This window comes from Mastacembelus armatus, chromosome 9 (assembly GCF_900324485.2).
Source record: "Mastacembelus armatus chromosome 9, fMasArm1.2, whole genome shotgun sequence".
Taxonomy (NCBI): Eukaryota; Metazoa; Chordata; class Actinopteri; order Synbranchiformes; family Mastacembelidae; genus Mastacembelus; species Mastacembelus armatus.
In genome coordinates this window covers 17280799-17304422 of record NC_046641.1, presented here as the reverse complement: position 1 = coordinate 17304422, position 23624 = coordinate 17280799, and the positions used below count along the sequence as shown (strand labels likewise).

The 23624-nt window shown below is 39.1% G+C and overlaps 2 protein-coding genes across 2 annotated transcripts; both read left to right on the top strand.

Annotated features, from left to right (window-relative positions):
- Positions 1-322: 322 nt before the first annotated feature.
- On the top strand, positions 323-5711 carry ccdc112 (coiled-coil domain containing 112). Its single transcript, XM_026322007.1, has 14 exons — positions 323-421; positions 940-1061; positions 1429-1550; positions 1787-1876; positions 2192-2267; positions 2461-2581; positions 2814-2930; positions 3111-3248; positions 4077-4198; positions 4460-4586; positions 4679-4846; positions 5112-5210; positions 5350-5468; positions 5580-5711. The coding sequence occupies exons 1-14, from the start codon at positions 377-379 to the stop codon at positions 5608-5610; spliced, it is 1497 nt and encodes a 498-aa protein (XP_026177792.1). The 5' UTR covers positions 323-376; the 3' UTR covers positions 5611-5711.
- A 284-nt stretch (positions 5712-5995) lies between these two features.
- pggt1b (protein geranylgeranyltransferase type I, beta subunit) lies at positions 5996-19400 on the top strand. The gene is made up of 9 exons (XM_026321749.1): positions 5996-6123; positions 6648-6766; positions 8295-8359; positions 8630-8781; positions 9119-9251; positions 10704-10749; positions 13045-13229; positions 13723-13831; positions 15767-19400. The coding sequence occupies exons 1-9, from the start codon at positions 5996-5998 to the stop codon at positions 15931-15933; spliced, it is 1104 nt and encodes a 367-aa protein (XP_026177534.1). The 3' UTR covers positions 15934-19400.
- The last annotated feature ends 4224 nt before the right edge of the window (positions 19401-23624 follow it).

Here is a 23624-nt window from a genome sequence, read left to right as displayed (position 1 = left end):
AAAATGTACACATCATGGGTATGTTACAAACTCCTTCCAATGTTTTTATCAAGTGTTAAAACCAACTAAAGCAAAAGGGTTTAGACTAAGCATGAAGACACATGGTCAGAGGTACAACTAGAAAACTGTCTTGTTTTAGTGTAGATATAATATATTTGCCACATACAGGTGGGGGTCAGTAAGTGCAAAAAAGGTTTTTTCTCCTTGGTACTGATGGGAGCTAATTTATTGCAGTTAGACCACTCTTTCAGGCTGGACACATACAGACGATTAAAGATGAGCAGCGCCCCCTGCTGTCGCGAATCATAAACTACAGGAGTGTTTGACAGGTTTGACTTTTAAATAAAGTTTGGTTTGTTTACAGATTCAACTAAACATGGCCACCTTAGCAACCGCGGGGCAAGCTGATAAACATTGTTCTGTAAGTGTCAGAGAGTTGTTTGCTTCATTTGCTGTGTAATTGAAATATATTAGTTAGTCAGTAAACAACGTTTTGGATATCTGAAGTGTTGAAACATTTTAAGCTAGCGCTAAAGCTCGTGTTGCGAGCTAACTAACTGGCAGAATTAGACGATGCCAGCTTTTTTAGCTTAGCTTGCTAACTTCATTGTTTGTTTTACATGAGCTAGCCACTGGCGTATTGTTACCCGGTGTAACTATACTTTTAAGTATTAGTCTAAATATTTTGAAGTGTTTACCCGGCTTCTTGTTAAAGAACACGCTGCCCCTACTGGCGGCTGTCCGAGAATGGATGCCCAGTGTTGTACTCACTGACCTATGTTTCTGTCGTTATTAATTAACAAGAGGCTTTTGTGTTGTCTCATTGTTCCATTATCGGATGCGACGCTGAAGAAATTTCAAATGTTCCATTCGATTAATTTAGCGTTAATACAAATAAATATTTTCATTAGTTTCGCAATTTGTGTTTTGCTTTTTTAGCTGGGAGAGGGCGACGCTGGAGTCCAGGAGCCCTGGAAATCATCCCCAGTCAGCGGCGAGAGTGTGGGTCACAGGCTGAAAGCAGCACAGTTTCTCAGGGAAGCCGAAAAAAATAGGAGGCAGTAAGTGTAACTGTAACCACAGTGATGGTAACGCCAAATAATAGATGAAGTCAAGCATCTCCACAAACAATACCCTCAGAATAAAGTAAATCACATAGACTATATGAGCTTTAAAAATATAGTTATGCAGAGCTAAAGTACTTGATTGCATAATATTTTATGGTGTTTCATGTTATTCCTTTCATTTTAAATGTAATGTAATAACAAGCTAAATACAGAAAAACAATGCACATTCCTTACTTATGCTGTATTAATGTAAACAATCATTAAACCACTGCGCGTTATCAAATCTGTCAAACATTGTGAAGAGCAGAAACTATATCAGTTTTTTTCACTGGTCAGTACTTTCTTTCCTCCCTTTTCACAGAATTGAAAAGTTGGAAAAAGAGAGGACGCTGACTGTTCAGTGCAGAAAGAATGGTTGGACAGATGTGTGTGGAGAATTGGAAGAGTATGAGAACGTTCTGGCGGAAAAAAGAAATGCTGAGAGTAAGTCTGTATTTGTATTATAGTAGCCTAATATTTCCTCTCAGCAGTTCAGGAGAGGGTCGTTGATGTGGACATAATTGAGACAAGATTTACCTAATAACACAGCTTACATTATATTCTAATTATATCATTCTATCATCTTACCTATCCATCTCACTTGTAAATTATATAATTTTGAGCAAGAAAACTTACAATAATTGAATGAAGTAATAATAAAATGTTTTTTCCAACCTTAGAGATGAATCTTCAAAAGCAACTGGTGAAGATTCATAATGGTGTGGGGAAGTTTCAGAGACAGCTAATAGATGTTAAGCCAACTCCTGAGTGTAAGTACCACCAGAGAATATCAAACCAGACATGTTTAGTAAAGTAGTAGAAATATTTATCTGGCATTATAGTACATTAAATATCGACAGTTTTTTATAAATTATTTGTCCATTTTATTTGCCAGTGATTTACTTGTGATCGTGTTTGTTTCATTAATATTTCGCAATTCTTCTGTAAATAAGTGCACTGCTCAGTAAAATGATAGTAACTGTTAATAGTATCTCCATGACCCTAGTTAGGAATAAGCGGGTATAGATAGATATAGGATGGATTGATGTTAATAATATGTTTTGCATTTCTACTTGTGTTTGCAGTGATTGAAAGACTGAAGGAAATCATGTCAGAGGTGGAAATCTCAATCAACTCCCTTAAAGAGGAGCAGCGCTCATGGTAAAGAAAGAAGAACCAAGCTAGCCTTACTAACTTGGAAAATATGATGTAAAGCATTTTAACACAATTGTCTTAAGACTGTGAACAAAATATAGGTAGCATCTAGGGCAATTTTTATTACTGGGATTAATTATATGATTCACTGCAATAAAAATATTAATAATCATTCTTTGTGTTTTCCTGCTCCTCTCAGCTTTGAGGAACTTTTGAAGGAGGAGAGGACATGTAAACAGGAGATCACTGCTTATGAGAAGAAAATTGAAAACTGGAACCTTGCAATCAACTCAGACCCCAAACTACCTATTGCTCCTAAGGTATGTGACTTGTCCTCCTTTCTGTATTTTCTCTGTTTCTCTGTCTATCATTATCATAGTGAATAGAAAATAAACAGAAATTGTGGAATCTTACAATTAGAGATAGATATTATGACCCAATTATATTATGTTTCCGAACTCATAAAGTGTTTAGAGTATATTTTGTTCTATATTAGGAGTCGGCTGAAAAAATTTAATCTTGTTCCATTCCCTTTATTATCTTTTCCATAAGACAAGACCCCCGGACAGAGACCTCCCACCAGAGGTCAGAGCACTAGAAACTTTCCTGCAAAGGACAGGAGGCCCTTATGGTGGCTGGGACCAATATGACCATCAAACCTTCCTTAAAGTAAGATATTACTGTCATTTTCATCTGATAATAGAAATTTTGTTATTTTGCCATCATCCAATTGGAGATCACAAGCTTACAGTGTTCAATATCCTGCTTCAAGCAACTTGAGCAGTTGCCAAGCCAGTGGCCTACTGTGGCAAGGCTTCTTTCTGACTTATTTTAATCTTTTTTTTACAGGTATGGACAAAGCACAATGGGCAACCAGCCTACAGGAAAGAGGCTAAACTTTACCTGCCTGGTAAAACGCTGGAGGAGATAGAGCAGCATGAAGACTGGTATCAGGAACTGCTCAACCTACAAGACAGGAAGAGAGAGGTAGACACCTATGACAGGACCTGCATGAGCTCAGTGTAAATATCCAAACTCCATTTAGATAGATATCTGATTAACTGTGGGCATCATGAAAACTTGTCAGTCACTACACCAACATATTTGAGAAGTAAACTGAATTCAGATCATGAGTGACCACACTGTCCTGTGGTGTGGCTGCATAAATGCCTGATCCTGTCAGATGTTGGAAGCTAAGCAGGGCAAGGCCTGGTCAGGACTTAAATGGGAGACCTCTGTGGAAGACCAGGGGCCACCACACTCAGTCATGGACTTTGCAGAAGCCAGTGCAGTCTTAGTGTCACTCCCAAGCCCAAGTAAATGAGAGCGTTGTTCAGGGTGTGCATCTGGTGTAAAACTTGTGCCAAATTAATCATGTGGATCAATTGATCTGCTGTGGTGACTCCTAACAGGAATAGCCCAAAGGACAAAAAAAGATTGAATTGAGATCATGCCATTTTTGTGGCAGAATAATAAAATTTGTCTCAATTTGTCTGTGGAGGGCTAAGAGTCGACTGATTTTGAAAAACCAATCATTTTTGCTTAAAATTTCACTGTACATTATTGGATTTCCAATAATATGCCTAGAGTGCTTGTTTTATTATATTTTGTGGTTTCAATTTTTACTGTAGTGTGTGTGGTTCTCTGTTTCTATCACCCTGTGATGGATTGGTGACCTGTCCAGGGTGTACACCCGCCTTTCATCCAAAGAAAGCTGGGATAAGTTCCAGCAGATCCCTGTGACCCTGAATAGAGATAAGCAGGTACAGATAATGAATAAATGAATTTTTACTGCTGTCTTCATACTGTATCCAGGCTATTCAGCGGTGGAAAGCTAGGAAGCATCAGGAACGCCAGGCCAGGATACAGAATCAGCAGGAGACAGAGGAGGCAAAAAGGAGGGAGGAGGAGACCAAGAACCAGGTGGATCTACAAAGGTGAGTCAAAAGTTGAATATAAAATTGAACAAAAAACAAACTAAAAAATGAGATAAGGCAAACACTGATTTTATAGCTAAAACAGTAAAAGCACAGTCAAGTCATAAAATCCCACCAAATCTAATGAGTAGCCAAACTGTTTGACTGGTTACTTAAAAAAAAAGTGAATATGGGAACATTATTTCTTCATAGTTTTTGCAATTACCCATAGCATACTTGTCATGTCTCTTTTAGTGCATTTCTTATTCTCTCCTACATTAGGTCTGAGGAAGGGAAGAGGAAAGCAGCACGAAGACTAGAGGAGTGGAGGGAAGAGAAGAAAAGGAAAGAAGAACAGGACGAGGAGCAGAGGCTGGCTGAGGTGATACAACGGAGGAGACAGGAAAAGGTGCTTTTGCAAATGCTATGAAAAGTCATTTGTAGTTAGAGATAGTACTTCTCTATTGGTGCACACTTACTTTTGTGATTTCTGTTCATCAGGAAGAGCGTCGCCGCCAGCTGGAAGTGAAGCTGACCATTGAGGAACAGCTTCGACTGAGGAGAAAGGAGGAGGAGGAACAGGAGAGGAGGAGACGAGAGGAAGAAGAGAGGGAGATGGATGAGAGGAGACGGCAGGCAGCAAAAGGCATCAAACGCTTTAATGAAAGGGTACAAAATCTAAGAATCACTGAGACAACAAGAAGCACAGTTTCTTCCAAGTTGTTTGTCCTTTTTAACCGAGACTACTTAGTGTTTTTTTCTAAAGGCCAGTCTTTCTCACGAGTCTGCAAATATAAAGCCTACATGTGCTGTTGTTGTGCTGACATTGTGTGTTAGATTGCAGTTTGTAATGTGAGGTTTTAGCAGTTTTTTTAAAATGTTGGAACATAATACAAAGGTTAATGTGTAAAATACAAGGTCTGCCTTTCTTCAGGATCTTCACAAGGTGGAGGCAAAGCTTTCGGAGAAACAGATGAGGGAAAAACTAGAAGAAGAAAGACAGAAGAGAATTGCTGCTCATTTGAAGGAGAAGGTAAAGAATGTATAGTGAAGAAATCAGTCACATATCACAAGATCTCTGAATATGCTGGATGTGACTGAAAATCTTTAAAATAAACAGAGTTGTGGATTTGGGGAAAGGGTGATGTTTATTTATTTTATTTCTCATTGAGGTGGATGGTCACATAAGCAGAGACCCCTCCAGGCTTACCCGTCCCACTAAGGGGTGGGAGGAGCGAATGAAGCACATTGGACCTTCAGGAGGGGGGCCTGTGTTACAGATGTTTCACAGGTATAGATGCTTCTTCTTTTTGTTAAAGCCACTAGGTTTGGTTTAACTTTAGGGGATAATAATCGTTGATTGCTTGCTGCATTCCTTAAATCTTCTGTTGTTTTGTTGCAGAGCTGTTCCCAGTTGGAGACAAGGCCTCTGATGAGCAACAATGATGCCAAAAGAACTGTCCTTAAATGCATTAAACATTTGCAGTGGACACTCAACACCAGATTATACTTTTTATTTGAATCTAATGTGTGCTGCTGTATGTTTTGGTAAAATGACTGTCAATTTAAATAACAGGTTGTCTTTACTGTTCTATGTAAAATTTTCGACTTTGGTGTTGTGTTTTGTCCTTTGAAATGTAGTAAATATTTTTGCCATAGTGGTAATAGGGTATTCACCTCTTTCCAGAAATATTTATGCTGGAATATCAATAAATTTCAGTATATCAAGAAAAAGTGTATAATATGTACTGGCTAAGTGCTTTTATTTTGAAACAACAAACGTACCGGAAAAGATTCTTTATAGGGGCGGATGTAAAGATGGCGGAAGAGGAGAACCAGTTGGAAGATTTTGAACAAATAGACTTTTTAAAAGATAGACATGTCCGATTCTTTCAGAGGACACTTCAGGTGTTACCGGAGAGATACGCCTCGCTGGAAACAACCAGGTGAGTTTACTGGAATGAAACTTGAGGCTGTGGTTTCTGTGTTGAAGCAGTTGGCTAGCTTGAATGGAGGCTAATGCTAGTTAGCTTAGCGCAACATGAGCTCTGGTCGTGAAGTTGTGACTGAGGCTGTAGTAAAAGTGAGGCGGGCACGTCACCCTGACAAACGTGTTCGTCTGCATTAGTGTTTTATATTAACACAGGAGTAAGCGTCATTTTGCAGTGAACTTCAAACAGCCTATTGAGTTTTCATTTGTAAACGTAAACATCGCTCCAATGACTCGAATGCATTTAACGTTAGCTACGAGCTAAACCTAAACAGTTTGACTAATCGGGCTGTCTTAGGTTTTTAGGGAAATAAGAAATAAGGTTGTTTTGAACATGTCATCCTTTACTGGGATTGTTCACTGCCACAGTTTAGCGTTACATTGTGGCATGTGATATGTTGCACAGCACAGTTCTTGTAGCTTGTTGCATATGTGGATCTTTATGTTTGTTAAATGAGTAAATGAGTGCTTTCTTTCCAGGTTAACCATCATATTCTTTGCCCTGTCTGGTCTGGATGTTTTGGATGCCCTTGATGTGATTGATAGGGACATTATGATTGAATGGATTTACTCACTACAGGTTCTGCCCACAGAAGATCGTGAGTATCACATGTTGTCATTTATTGACCCCTGACTCTAAATAAGCTGACATTAAACAGTATAAAAAATTTTGCAGCTGAACCTGAAACATTTGATTACATATTTGATAAGTACAGTTATAGTAAACGGATCAAAGCAAAACTTGTAGCTGAAAGCTTTTAAAAATGTGAGAAGCTAATGTGTCAAATATTGTAAGTTTATTTAATAATTAATCTATATTCTGCATTATAAATTTTAGTGATTTAATACATGAATTTAACAATATGAGAAAACAAATTGAAGAGAGCTGAAGTCTATCAACTAAGTTAGAAGTAGCACCATTAAATACTCATTGGACCTGTATGAAATAAAAATAATCTTTGTTTTTTCTTTGCCAAAATAGCAAATGTAGGATTTTGCTGAGACTATCAATTAAAAAAAATTCCAGTATTATTTTAGCTTTTAAAAAAAAGAGGATGAGTCTGAGATAATATTTTTTTGTAATAAAAAGAGTAGCTTAGAAAAGGACAGTTGATGTCGAAAGAGCAGAAGCTGAAACATTTACAGAAATATTTGAGATAAATGTAATAGAAGTGTGTGTGTAAGGATCTGTGATTTAATCAGGGTACAAGAGAGGGAGGACAGCTAGAGAAACACTCAATTGTCTGAAACTTCAAGATCTGAATTTTGAAACAGATAATGTCATGTAGGTGTCCTCCTTACCTTTCAATCAATCAGTCAATACTAATATTGATTGATTGAACCTTTTCCTCATGTACCTCTGTTCATCTGTGAATATTGGACTCTAAATATGTACTGTGTTGTTTTGCTGATTGTAACAAAGCACTCAGCACCATCTGTTGAGATGCCCAGTTAGTTAATTATTCAAGACATCAACACAATCATGTTGAGATAGCTGTGCTAGATTGGTCTCATTTTTGCTGCTGCCATATGTTTAGTGTCTGTGTGGTGTCTTGTCATTAGATGTAAAAAAAATACACAGCTTGGGAGGCACAGGAGATTTCTTAGTGCCATTTACATACATATAACAATGATCCTTCAAACAGTTGCTAATGGATGTGCTGCCGCTGTCTAAATGAGAGCCGGTGTGTTGATACATTTATATTTTAACTCAAAATAAAAAAGTTTCCTGTCTCTTTGTCAAACTTATCCCTGTTGGAAAACAGTTTTGTTTACAACATTAGCTTTCTGGTTAAACTTAAAAAGAGGTTCACTATTTCATGGTGGAACACAATCGGTAAACTCTGACCTTCTCACAGTCAAAATTATTGATATGGTGCATGACACGTCGAAATATTGAGCTCAGAAGGGTTTTCCGTATTTTAAAATGTTCCTATCATGGCCACTAGATGACAGCAATACACTTTATTATAGCAGATTGTCATGTACAGCTTTACAGCATTAAAAAAGGCAACGTAGTTACTAAGTGAAATAGAGTAGTTCTTTTGACCTTTAGTAAATACCTAATGCTGACTCTTACGAAATTGACTCTTACGTACCTGCCCTTGTGCAACTGCTGTCTTTCAGAATCTAACCTAAGTCGTTGTGGCTTTCGAGGATCATCCCATATTGGAATTCCTTACAGCACTAAGGTACTGCCCCTCCTTACCCCCCACACTGTTTATAGATCTGATTCCAAGTTTAGGCCTGCGTTTTGCATTAAGAGAGATATATCTTGAGTCAGTGTATTCACTGCTGTGATCCTGTTTTTCTCTATTTTGCCATTTACACTAACCCTTCTCAAAATATTTTTATCATTACACTAGTTGATTGTTTCTTAAGGGCTTTTTGCATTAGTACCGCTTTTGTTGTGATTCCACTGCATTTATTTGATTATTATCCCATGTACCTATGTTGTTCAGGGTCCCGGTGTGCTCCATCCATATGACAGTGGTCACGTAGCCATGACCTACACTGGGCTGTGCTCCCTGCTCATACTGGGAGACGACCTGAGTCGGGTTAACAAACAGGCCTGTCTGGCTGGTCTCAGAGCGCTGCAGCTTGAGGACGGCAGGTCAGCACACACACATTTGCACTGCTGCCGTGATTTACACTGGCACTTTTTTCTGACTCAAAAATACCTGAGGTCCTATGAACAATAGGAGTCTTAATGTCCACTGACATTAACTCACATTAGATTAGTAGTTACTTCACCCACATGCACCAGCACACATACATTGTGTGTACCAAATCTGGCACTTTTTTTTTATTGCATTTGACATGATATAACTTAAATGGTACAAATCCACAGTATGGACAGTAAGCTAATTTTCACTTGTGTGTTACTCTCCTGTTTGTCTGATTTTTCTTTTTTCTTTTTTTTTTGTGTGTCTGCGACTTCTTACTTCCAGTTTCTATGCTGTGCCAGAAGGAAGTGAAAATGACATACGCTTTATCTACTGTGCAGCCAGTATCTGTTACATGCTGGGTGACTGGTCAGGCATGGACATCCAAAAGGCTATTGAGTACATCAGAGGAAGTTTGGTGAGTTGATTGTAAAAAAACTTGCATGAAGTATCAAGTTTGTGCACTCAACCGAAAATCTGTTAATGCAATGAGACCTATTTTCCAAGAAAAAAGGACCACCCCTAAGCATACAGTCACTGTTTGTGCGCCATCAGTGCATTGCCTCTACATTTGAATGCCGAGAACAGGCCACCGACCTTCAGGAGGTGGCACTCTGCCTAGATATACTTCATTTATAATAAATGGAAGGAACTGAGTAGTGCATCATGGTTTTAAAGCTGTAGCAGAGGTTTTTCCTCCCCAGTAGGAGGAAAACACCATGTTCCAAGTTCATGATGTGGCATGAGTGTTATTTTTGTCAGATTGTTGACTGATGTGTAATTCAACCCTTAATTAAGCCCCATTGTTTGTTTTTCCAACAGATTAGGCAGATTAGTAGTTTAGGCACATCAAAGTTGTCAGTGTGAAATATTGTTTTTCTACTCCACAGCAGAGAGATGGTCCCATTTACCCTAAATCTTCCCCTCATGTTGGATTTGGCATTTAACACAACACTGTTTCATTACATAGTTACTTTATTCATTCCCTGTCTCTTTTTCACACACACATACACACACACACACGCACACGCACACACACATATATTTATCCATTGACCATTGGATTCAAAACTGTCTTCGATAAAACAAGTTTGATTTTGGTCAGTGTAAGTATACAGAACACATCCAGATGATGGGCTGGTTACGTGATGTGGTTTGATCATACCAGACACACAGACGAGGACTGAACACTAGTTAGTTTTTCCCAAGTGACTGCCGTATTTCTGAAGCGTGTGTATTTTTGTAGGAACCACAGCTTATAAAAGGAAATTTGTCACAGTTTGATGATAAAAAATAAAAGTATGGGTTTTTATTGTAAACGTAAAATGAAACTGTAAGCAATGCTCATTTTTAGCTGTTTTGCACCATAAAAAGAAATGCGTTTAGACTAAATACAGGTAAAATACTGGGACAGAAACCATTTAGAGCCAGAACTCTGCCGGTTTGTGTGTTTGTGGTTACGTAATTTCTAACTGGTGACACTTGATTGCAACACAGCTAAAGTCGCAAAAGAAGGAAAGATAAAAATACATCATGTTATATTGTGAATTGATGATCTAGTAGTGACTTGACCACTAAGAACAAATGGGAGTCACCAAGAGGAATTATAGAGAATAATCTGTCATATTTGAGCAAGGCTATACTTTACAGTGACAGTTAAATCAGCCAGGGAAACGTGATGGTGTTTTTTTGTGGGAACATTCAATTTCAAATGATACTTTACAAATGTATTTTTATGTTTTTCAAAAGGGATTCAGTATGAATAAATATGGGCTCTTCTGACACTGACCTTTTATCATGCACACATTCTCCTTCTTTGCTAAATGAAATGTTGCTTAATTGAATGACTTTTGCTTTGTCATCTACACAGTCTTATGACAACGGGTTTGGCCAGGGAGCTGGGCGAGAGTCACATGGTGAGTATGATCATCGTGGAATGGTTTCTACTTTAAGATATCATAAATGTGAGTTTTGAAATTCCTCATTAGAGTGGTGGTAGGTTAATTCACAGGGGTAAGCATGGAAATAGAACACTTGAAAGTCCAAATTTAAAAGTCTAATATATGAATAGTGATTTGGTCTAATGGTATCAGATCAAAAGGCTTGCGGGTGCGTTGGCACTGTTGTAGTTGAGGGCGTGAAAGTGGCTGATAGGAGTAACCGGTTTAAGGGATTAGCCATTAAAATCCATCTCTGCAAATACATTGTCCTCATTAATCCCCACCCTACTTAAAATAAACCTTATTATTCTGACACAAAAGCCTTCCTCCTACAAACACATTTCAAAGCACTGCTCGGGACATTACCGTTTCAAAAAAGGTGACAATGGATGAGGTAGCTTTTACTCTTCACTTTTTGACAGACTCAGTGTGTGAATTAAATCTCTATAATTAAAACTGCTTGACGGGAGGAGATCCCAGTGCATGTTAGTAATTTATCTCATTGCGATAAATTCTACGTCTGTGATTACAGGCTTCATCCAGACTCGACTGTCTTCTGCAAGCTAGCCAACTCTCTCTGTCTGAGGGCTGATTACACACCAGTACACACATACTTTAGATGCCCATTACCCATCCACCCCTGAGGTGTGTGTGTGTGTGTGTGTGTGTGTGTGTGTGTGTGTGTGTGTGTGTGTGTGTGTGTGTGTGTGTGTGTGTGTGTGCGTGTGCGTGTGCGTGTGTGTGTGCCCGTGTGTGTGTGCCCGTGTGTGCGTGCCCGTGCGCTCAGCAGATCTCCCACACTGTATGCTTTGAATGTGCACACACACTTACACTGTGTTTGTAGATAATTGTTTTAACCACTATATGTGAAACATGGTGTTACTGAAATTATGTGCTAAGGTTAAGTAATGAACTTTTTCAGTGTGTGTGTATTCAGTGTGATTCGCCATTATCTCACTGCTTGTCTATTTGCAGTGCTTTCCCTCTTTAGGCCATGTTTTCTGTTGATTTCTATTTCCATTAAATGTTCTTCAAAATGCCCAAATGTTTGTTTCCATGAATAACATACTGTAGCCCCTCAGAAAAAATTGTTAATTTCAGGTGTCTCTTTGTCAAATCCCAGGAAAAGTGTTCCAAATGGTCTACTTTGGTGCATTTTTAATCCGATTTTCTTATCATTTCAAATTTATTTTATCTTTGTTAAAGCATGACAGTCACAAACCTTCAGTTAGAGGAAATTAGTCCCCACATTTGTTTGATTTCAGATTTTTACTTAATCTCTCTCATGTGAGCAAGATGTGGTTGATAAGAGATAATACACTGACATATTTATACTCCTGCCCTACACACTTAACCCTTCTTGTTATTTGTTTGTCTCTCTCACACATTAATTTAAATAGCAACCAGGGATGATGTTAATGCTAAATCATGATGATAATGGAAGCAGTTGACGTTTGTGTTGTAGAAGGTAATGGATAGCTGCTTTAGTAGCTGTGTTGATAACTGTTGTCAGTTGATGAATGCATTTTTTTCAACTAGTTGTGAATACATACTGCATTTGATAAAACTATTCACAATACTTAGTCCAATCAAATGTCAAAAGGTCTGTGTCAGATGTGCATAAAAGTATAAAAATGCAACCATTTCCTCCCTCACAGATATTTCATTATATTAATATGCAACATAAAGTAGTTCTACCTTGTGACAGCTTCCAAGGAAAAGTGAGAAAAGTGTGACAGTAGCAACATGTTTTCAAATATTTCACAGTGAAACAGCCCCCACGCCTTTGTTTTTACTACATAGTTGTCTGTCATCAAAACATGTCTGTGAACCAGTGGAACCGTTTTTCAGTTGTACCACATTGTACCAAAACAGTAGTCTCATTTAATCGGATTAAAGAGTCCAGAGTCAGGACTAAACAGGGAGAAGCAGGGTTTCAGTTTTATGCAGCTAAAATCTGGAATAGTCTTCCTGATGTTAGACAAGACTCCTCTCTGGCAATGTTTAAGTTCAAGCTAAAAACTTTTCTTTTTAGCTCTGCATATGACAACTGAATGTGTTTTATCTGCACCGATTCTCCTTTAATTTCATTTCAAGTTAATCTACTATTTTCTGTTTCTTATTTTGATTTTTGCATTGTACTTTAAACTTGTCTTTTATTTCTGTAAAACACTTTGAATTACTCTGTGTATGAATTGTGCTATATAAATAAACTTGCCTTGCCTAATTTATTTGTTATGAATTATCTCCATCCACTGTATGTGTTCCCAGGCGGCTGGACGTACTGCGCCATAGCATCTCTGTGTCTGATGGGTCGACTGGAGGAGGCACTGAGTCAGCGGGAGCTGGACAGAATCCGGCGCTGGTGTATCATGAGGCAGCAGAGTGGCTTCCATGGGCGCCCCAATAAACCTGTAGACACATGCTACTCCTTTTGGGTTGGAGCTACATTAGAGGTACATACTGGTATTATAGACATGGACATATCTTCACATACACGTGTTTTTCCTGTTTGCATTAACATTTAAGTTTTCAGATGGCATGTATTGAATAATATGCAGCATTTTTAAAACACTAAATATTCACAGTGTCTAAACAATTAGGTTAATCCTTTACATCCACATAAAAACAACCCAAAAAACCTATGAGCAAACCTTTCTGCATGTGGGTCATAGCTATGCCAGGGGTATATACATGCCCACACATGATCCGGAAAACTGTGAACAGCTATGAGTAAGTCAGGAATGCACGCACGCACACAATTAAACACAATGCATGAAAGTGTAAATTTCTGGGACAAAGCTGTGCCACAGGCAGTGTTGTGCAGGCTTAAAAGAAATAATTGTATATGGCAAATATTGTTTGATTTTCTCTCTGGAAATTTTATTTTAAACTAAATTAAGTCTGAACCTTGTTTTCACTCTTTCTCCACTCTCTCTCCTGTCCCAGCTGTTAGATGTGTTCCAGTACACAAACTTTGACAAGAACAGGAGCTTCATTCTGTCTACACAAGATCGATTGGTTGGGGGATTTGCCAAGTGGCCAGACAGCCATCCAGGTAAGAGATCTGACTTGCAGAGGTGCCTATTACAGGAACATCTTGCAGAGTTGAGATAAAAAGACACTAGCAAAAAGCCAAAGCCAGAATACTTCCCTGGTTGCATCGGTCTTGTGTCAGTGTGACTGTTGTATCTGTAAGGGGATTTCTGTGTGAGTGATGCACTTGTGTTGAGATTACATATTTAATGTCCATGTGGAAACAAACAGGGCAGACTGTGCAGAGGTCACATTGCTGTTTATTTTTTTTTAGTAGCTTCAAAGATCTTGCATCAAGGACAAAAAAATGGTGGAACAAAGCAGTTTCAGTTTTTTTCTCTCTCTCTTTTGGCTGAACAGTTTCTACCCTGCCCTCCACAGGTGCAGAGAGGTCAGGGTGGAGTTGTGGTTGGCAGATTTACTTGAGATCAGTGGAAAACCTCTTGTAACCCTAAACTTCAATAGTGTACGTGCTTGTGTATATGTGTGTGTGTACGTGTACATGTTCATGTCCGTGTCTTATTGCTTGCCCTTGTAATGTGTAATTGATGAGTCGATTGTTCATAGGTAGCCAGAGGATATAGGACATCGAACTCCTCACATTTCAGGAACAAGGCAGGGAAGATAGGTTTAGAGCAACAATGAGACTAAACAGACACTCTATTGACAAAGCCGTACAAATACCACTGAACAAAAGAGTGTTTTAAGATATAAAAGGACTTTACTGTAGTATGGGACAGGTAGCAGTGGACTAGTGGACTTGGAATAGTGCAGTCATGTACAGCTGTGTGCGTGTGTGCGCGCGTGTGTGTGAATGTTTGACAAAACCTGTTTTTGTCTTTCAGGAGTTGTTCAGGCCATCATTGCTTTTCATGTGCGGAACAGTTGTTATTGTACAGTTAGGATGGCTAGTACATTAAATGCACAAAAAACAACTCAGAATATCATGACAGCTTGCTGGGATTGTGTGTGAAGCACATTTTTTTAAAATGACTTTAAATTCAGGGGGCAGGATGCATCTTATAAATTAAATGTGTAGATTAGTTCTCATGATTATGAAATGGGCCTTTCACCCGAGAGAGAGCTGGGATAGGCTCCAGCAGATCCCCGTGACCCTGGCTTTCAGGAAAAAGCGGGTATGGAAAATGGATGGATGGATGGATTATGAAATGGTGCAGGAATGGAGAATTTTTTTTATGATTGTGAATAGCAAAGCTAACCAATAATAAATATTTAAAAGAAGGCCCTTACAAACAGCAGGTAACTTAAAATGGGAGGAAGTATCTTAATCAAAACCATAAACAGCCAAGTATGGGTGTTTCTTACTGACTTGAAATCATATAATGATCTTACCATGTTCTGCAAATTTGTCACGCAAATGAATTATCTATATTCGAAACAACACTGTGATTGTTTCATGTATCAGTTGGGATAGTTTATGATGTAAATCTAAATTGAAACTATTATTAATCAAATCTCACCCAAAACTTTTGACTAATCTGACATGTCTTCTTACAGCCTTGAGTAGGAGTAGGACTGAATCCTGATTGATGCATCTAATGGTGCTTTTATTGATTTTCATGGTTGTGTCCAATCTGTCATCTATCATTTCATTATAATTCAATTACTGCTCCATTTAGTGCCCTGCATAGCTTTTACTCTGGCCCCATGGGAGGGAAAAGGCCATGAGCCAAGCCTATGTGCATTATTTATTCCTACTTAAAGAAACAGCACAACAAAAACAAGGTTTCTGGATAATGGGGTTTTCATGTGGAATCAGGATATTATTTTATTTAGGTGACCACCATCATATTCATCTTATCTCTAGTTATAAAGACCTTTGATACATGCTACCATCTCTGACCTAGCTTCTCCCTTTTACTCTCCTTTCTCTGATTGTTTTATCCCTTGCTCCTTCCTTCCTTCTATTGCTTTCTCTCCATTTCCTGTCTGCCAGATCCTCTCCATGCCTACTTAGGACTGTGTGGTCTGTCTCTGATTGGAGAACCGAGCCTGAGGAAGGTCCACCCAGCTCTTAACATCACCCAGAGAGCCTTTGAGCACCTCCAGCAGCTGCAGCAGACATGGAGGGACAGCACTGGCAGCTGTGGCAGACAGCACTGACAGCAGGCTCAGCAGGTTCAGGAATGACGAACAGTAGTGAGTCAAAGACAACTGGATTTTGCTGTTTCGAGATGTTTGAGCAGTCACCTGAGAGGCCTCATCGTTTCAGGACTCCATTTTTTTAAGACTCTAGTTACTGAGTAGTAACTTCGGGGAGCTCATTTTAAGTTCATCTAAAGTTCTGTTAAGCAATATATGCCACACTTTCTTGCTGCCTTTATTGTTAGCAGACAGTATTGAATAATGTGCATTGTGGTTTGTAAGAATAAAATGATGTGCCAGAAAGTCAAAATTGAGTTACTGGAGACTTGAAAAAAAAATTCCAGATGCCTCAGTTTTGCAGTCTCTTAAGATGATGATGTTTGGGAAGTTTCATTCTCTTTAGCTTCATCATCAGTGTCATTAACACAATCTGCTGTAAACCTAGATAGGATGTACACAACTGACTCACCTGACATAGATATAAACATTATTCACAGTCTCTGGAGGGATACCAAGAAGGGCTTAGGGAAAATCTAAATGGTCTTTTTTTAAATGGTTCTGCAGTAGCTGAAGGTTTGTAAGTTGGCTGCTTTGATTTTATGTGAATTGACTAGCTACATTTGTGGGTGTTGCTCAGTGATGTTTCTATTTTTGTGAGAAAATCTAGAACAAATAAGTAGACTGACTTTTCATTTCTGTTTACAAAGGTATGGGCCCAGTAGTAATTGTAGGGATGGAAATGGGGGAATCTGCTGAGAAAAACATTCATGTTTTCTTCTTAACATTCCCTCATTCACAGACAAAAAACAGTTCCATGCACTATGCTCCAGGCAGTATATACGGTGTTTGGCTTCTCTGCACACTCTGTCCTTACGTTGCTCTTCAACTTCCTGAAAGCCTCAAACTCTCTGGTCCCAGAGATGATACCAGTCTGGCAGGTTTATTCTCCCGAGTGTCTTCACTCCAGCATCCTCCAGTTTCATCACTGTAGGCACTGTTCAGTGATCAAGAGAGATTTAAATAATAGAACTGCAGGCATAAAACTCACAGGAGAGGCAGCTAAGATCCAACAGTTACCCTAAGGAGTAAATCTATGACTTCTAAAACACCCCCAGAAAGAAGATTTAAAAAGTGAGTGTAGCTACAGGCCTTATTATCAGAATCTGATCAGGGGTAAATCCCTTCTTTTCCACAAGGCAGTCCTCGTCAATTTTAGCATCTGATTCCTTCCCATCATTCCCCGACTCCTCAGCCCTTGTCTTCTTTACCAGCTTCCATACTCCCTTCAAGGCACTAGTCAGACTGAAATCAATAAGAAACATATTATTCTAAACAGCACTGGGAACTGGCATGTTATTTTGAGAACAGAAAGGATGCAGGGAAGAAAGAAAAAATAATGCCCATGAGCAGAATGTGACCCTGTGAGCCAGGTTACAGAAACAACGGTTAGGCTCTCATCCCTTTGGGCCTGAAAATATTGACTTACACTAACACTCGAGCAGTGTTTGTAATCCTACTGTCTACCCATGGACTCTCCATCACTGAAGCACTGCCCATTGTAGCCATTGTCTGCACAGGTGCTCACGAGCATGAAAAGCCATGTGTAGCTAATGCAAGCAGCCTTCCATTCTTCTTGCCCTTAAGCTGAATGGCAAATTGGAAATTTCAAGTTTTAAATCCTAATGTGATCCTAACGGTGACAGTGAAATTCTGAGGCAACCTCTGCCTGTCATCTTGACTTGTCATCACATCAATGCTCTAAATCCCAGCAAACAACACTTGCAGCTCCACGGATTCTTCCAGCCCCACCCTTTCATTATAAGACCAGTGTCACAGCAAACACCTGCTCCCTGGCATGTTGAGTGAGGAGGGAATAGTATCGCAGCTTGTCTGCAGCATGTAACCTGCAGGAGTCTGCTATGTGTAACCACAGTTTTGGCTGGATATAAAAATAAAATCTCTGTGATTTTCTTTCCCAAAACAAAATAGTACCTGGTCTCACCCCAGCGTACCGCCCAGTTGTCCCCCCTTTTTTTTTTTTTCCCAAGAGTTAGAAATCGGAGCTTGCAGACAGAGGAAAGGAGAGAACAGCAGAAGAGAGGTGAATAAATAAATGATTTGACCCATCTATTATTAAAAGTAAACTGTCGGAGCCTGGAATCCCCTCTTTGAACCCTGGCTAAACATGTGCTATGTTGTCTTATTGTGGTGCAAAAGCAACTGGGGAAAAAAAACCCAGCTATTGCTGTTTGTTACTGCTTTGTGTGAAACAAAAGGCTTTGCTACAGTTAATCTTGCTTATCTTGCCTTTTGCAATTTTTTAAAAAATAAATAAACAAGACTTTTAGGAAAGTTCAGATATTATATTTCTCTGTTACATTGAGCCTCAGACTGAAACAGTCTTTTAACATTCTAGTATCATTTTGTGTTACTTAGTTATAAGATCCTAAACATGAAGTAAATCTAAGTGGTACTCAGCCAATAATGGACGGTCAGAAAATGGTTCAAACTGTGGAGCCACATTATTTGAAATTGTCTCTTGCACATCTTCTGATCTGACTCACTACTTACAACCTCCTTCAGCTGTATTTATTTGCGTAGGCCAAGTCACGTTTACCAGTGACTCGTATTTGATTCTGAAATGTGCCTCTCATAGCATTGTTCCTAGGTCGCTGCTCTCTAAATATTTTCTGATTTAACTTTATGTTTAAAAAGAGTGAAGGTTGGCTGTTTCTATGATGGTGCTGTCTAGAGAGGATGGAGGGAAAGGTGTGTGCTAAATCTGCATAAACATACAGCAAGTGAAGCACTTAACTGCAAACTATTTTTCCTCCTTCCGTCTTTGAGTTCAAGTATCCAACTAACAGGAACTCCTTTACCACAATCTGTTTGTTTCTTCACGTCTAATTGATGACATATTTTCACAAGGAAAGAAGAATTCATTGGGGCAGAAGCCATAAATGCTTACTCAACTTTAATAAAGTGGAATTTTTAATGGACTGATCTGTCACTCATCTCAGCACATGTTATATTGAATGTCCTATTTTGCCACGTCACACTGTGGTGGATGCTCTCAGTCCCACAGCTTGAAAAAAGGGAACCAAGACTTCTGTAGTAAAAGCTGGGGATGGCTGTTGGATTGTCCAGAGATGTGAAAGCACTGTGAACGTTTAGAGATGCAGCAAATCCTTGCTCTACCATCAACTAATATACATAATGTAATAATAAATAAACAGTAAATGTAATGGGATTTATTTTTTCTATGCTTTGTAGAAATAATATAAATGTCTATAAATATGTGACTTTTATTGTGCAAGTGCTCAAGGTGGAAAAATGTTTACAGCTACGTCAGTGTGGCAGTTAGAGGAACTGGGTATGCAAATGTCCATATGTGATTTACTTCAGCTTTGAATTTGAGGACAGTCATGTTGATCCTAGCTTGGCAGTGCATACTGTATTTATGATAAATAAAAGCATCAACTGACTTTTACAGTTTTGGTTTCTGTGGGCTTGTGTGATTTGGTTTTTGCATGTAAAGATTTTGGTATAAAGACTACACTTGGGTAAACCATGGTTTTCCTTTTATTGTGCCCATTTAGGTTGTATCAGCCTAATTTAGGGAAAAAACAAAATCTTATCACTCGTGGGTGATTTGTGCTGCCCAAAGCAGCTGTGTTTCTGTGACACTATTGCAGCTCTATTTTTAACTTCAAAGATGGCACTGTTGGGTTTTCTTCCGATTTACGTGTAATTGTGTGGATGGGTTGTGATTTAGAGCAATGCGGCGTGATGATTTTTTTTTTTTTTTTTTTTTTTCCTTTGCTAGGTCAGTGACTAAAACATAATTAAACGAATTGTGCAGGGAAGCACAGGATACAGAAAACACACCAAGTCCCCCCTGGGAGCTGCCCAGCACAGTCACAGACTTCGCCACAGGGACTCATAAGGAAATCTGTGGCCTAGTGGCACTTAAATATCAAACCTGGATGTAGGGGTAATAACATTTTAAACATAATTTGATCATATTTTAGAAATGTTCAAGTTTGAAAGCAATAAATCATGAAGAGCAAGCTTTGATGTGTGTTCTCCCCTGTGAACACAACCTAACCTAGATTAAATCATCTGGGGATGCGCCAGCTGCAGCTGTAGTTTGGGTGTGGTTATCCTTCCCTGTTCATCTGACAACTTATACCATTGTGGCCCCCGACATCTCATGTAACCCTAGATTACCACCAACTGGGCGAGGCTGAGTAGAAGAAAACCCATGCTTAAGCTTGTTTGGGTTTTGATTACTCAGATTTTCTTCTGTTCTTGCAGCAAAAAAAAAAACGGAACTGAAGCTACAAATCAGTTAAGTTAAAATATTTTCTTAGGTGAGCACATGTGCACCCTGGAGCGAGATCACTTTGTTTCCATTCTCTGTGGTTTTAATGTTTTTTATGGTGCTGTTGCTACCACACAAATACTGTGCGATGACTCATTTTGGGTGGCAGTACAACTCAAACATTTGGATACACCTTCTCATTGAATGTTTTTTGTTCTTTGTTGCAATTATGTTCCTAATTTATGAATGAATATAAATATCAGCTAGGACCTAATACATAGAATTACATGCTAAGCAAAATAATGTCAAGGTAAGTTAGATTCATATTTAATTTTTTTCCCTCAAAGTGTAGCCACAGCTTTGGTTAGAAGGTTTGCCTTGTTCAAAGTTCATTTAAATGAAAAATTTAAGAACCTGAAAGTTTCTTCTAGCGCAGTGATGGAGTGCAACCCTGGCTGAGGTGGCTTGGTATGAGCTGGACTGCACAGTGAAGGAAGCGCTAAATATCTGATCAGGCTCAGAAAACAGTGTGCATAGCTGTTCTCAAAGCAACTGGTGGAGGCTATGAAGAATCTAAAATTTTTTGTTCACTTCCATATGTGTTGTTTCACAGTTTGGATGACTTCAGTATTAATCTACAATACAGAAAAAACACAAATAAAAACGGGCTTGACTAGTACTCCATATGTGCTTATACAGCTACATCTTTATAGTCATGTAACAGAAATCAGTTTTATTCAGTAAACCACTGTCTCTGCTCTGTTTTTGTGTTCTATTTCTTTTTCATTTGGACTGATGACACTGTGGCTCAGTTAAAGGCTGTGGTTTTTTTTATTGGGCAAGTATTATCTCCACAGATGTTACACAGGAGAACTGGCCTCATCTTTGTCTCAAGAGTCTATTTATTGAAATGGCTGTAAAACGCTGCACACAGCTGCTGTAGAGGCTGCAGACACTTGACCAGTGATTGGTACAACTGTGTAATGAGGCACATTAGAGTGTCTGAGTGAATTCCTTTACTCTTGTTAAGTCAGACTTATAGTAGAGCTTTTGTTGAGAAAATATGGATAGTCTGTGTTATTGGCAGATTAAAATGCTGCTAAATAAACATAAATGCAGAAACAGAAAAAATGAAGCAAAGATTTTCAATTTCGCCATAACGACAGCTATCCCAAAATGATACCATGTTGCCCCCCTGGTGGCAGCTGACGGTGATAATCTCAGTGATTTTGGAGCTTTTGGAAGCTGTTTTTATTAGTTTTGTCATGCACCGATTGGTCCGTCGTTGGAGTCTGCCAGTTTGTCCTCATCCACATGCTCAGTGGGGTGGAATATGTCTGCATGAAGTCATGAGGCCATCTGGTGATGCGGAACAAGTGGCATTGCCAGAAAAATTAAAATAATTAAAAAAAAAAAAAAAAACCCAACACGGACTTAATCCGGTGTCATACACCCGCCTCACACTCCGGCTCAGGCATCTATTTGAATCTGTCACATTAAAAGAGGCAGGGTGGCAGCACCTCCCCAAACCAGAACCTGAACACCACACAAACCACAAAGATCCAAAAAAAAAAAAAAGCTGCAGTCTGATATTTGGGTCACAATGAGCAGAAAACAGTACAAACCAAGTGCGCACACATGAGCGCATCGTCAGCCATGCGCACAGTAAATCGCCAACTTGACTGAATGCAGCACGTACCGATGTAAGACTTCCTTTAATCTTTAGACTGAGATGATCGTTTTATTAGTATTGGTAGAGAAAATAGAAGCCATTCACTGCGGGTTGATAAATGTCAGATCAGGCGGATACAAAGGACTCTGTGAGTCGAGACATCGCCGCTGAGGGATGATGAGAGGGAGGGAGGGAGGGAGGGAGAGAGATGGTACCGTAGACTACTGAAGACAAGAAGGCGGGGTTTCCCCTCCAAGATGAGGCGAACTAAAATAAAATTGGCTTCTTGCAGCCGGCGCATGTACCGTAGACTCATAAGCCTGTACAGAGAGGGAGGGATGACAGAAGACGGTGAGGAGAATGTGGTCAGAGGAGGGTCTCTTCTGTCTTGATGTTATCTCACCTCCCCTGTGAAGCTTTCGTGAAGCTGCTGATCCTCTGTTTTTTTTAAGCCGCTTTTGTGTTTTTCTACATTTTAATATTCCTGTGCGCATTGACCGGTCTGTGCAGCACTACACCCATCATCATCATCATCATCATCATCATCATCTGTAGCCATGTCGGACTCTGAGGACATGACTGAGTTCGCCAGCATCGTGGAACGAATCGAGCGGGGCGAGGTGAGTCTGATCCGGATGATTTACGGTCCTTCTGACAGCAGCGATCTATCTGTCAGCATCCTCCGGCAGCAGCGGCAACGCGCCGGGCTGCAGAGCTGTCAGAGAATGGAGAGGGATGGTGCCAAACCCAAATCCTTACCTGTTCTAATCTGTTCTATTCTATTATTGAAATACACTACGACCAGCACTTTTAATTCATTGATGTCACATTAAATTGTGTTAGGCTGTGAGATATTATAGCATATTATCCACACTATTTTAATTTTGTGACACAGTTTGTTTTATTGGATTCTATAGATCCACGCCTATTTTTGTAACATTTCAGCTGTAGCCCATCTATTGAGTTCAGCCCTGGTCTGTTAACAATTTACAGGACATATTTTTAGGCTCTATTATTAATTTATGATATACCCCCCAAATTCTATTAGACTGCATTCTACACTTTAATACAATAGACTAATAGACCCTCTTCTGTTGTACTAACTGTAATTCCTACATGTACAGTATTTTATTCTGATCCTATAAGACAAAACAATTTTAACAATGTTGTTACCAGCACTTTCTATTCATTGATATCACAGCATATATTATTTCACTACAATCCTCTTTTATTCAATTCTGATATATATTGTATTAAGCTAATAATAGATTATCTTCATCATCATCATTCATTTCCCTTTGGGGATGAATAAAGTTGATCTTATCTTATCTTATATCTTCAATTGAGTCTACAGATTGGTCTACAGATAGACCCAAAGTGTTCTGTTCTTTTCTTTTCTATTCTATTCTATTCTATTCCAGTGGACTATTTCATGTTTATGTCTCTGCCTAAGGCTTAATAAAAAAGGAATAATCTGTAGAAAGACCTGCACATGTATGTGCACAGTATGTCAAGTATTCTATGTCAAGGGTTTTCAGCTTTAAGGAGCAGGCCTGTCTTTTATTCTTAATGTGGAAAAAATGCGTGAACAGAAAGAGTTTCATTATGGCTTCAGTTACTCGGTGTGATGGTAGTTAGTGCTGCAGGCGGTTCACAGACTTCTGTCAATATGTGGGACACTTGGCAGCAGCTGTGCAGTGAGAAGGAGCGGTC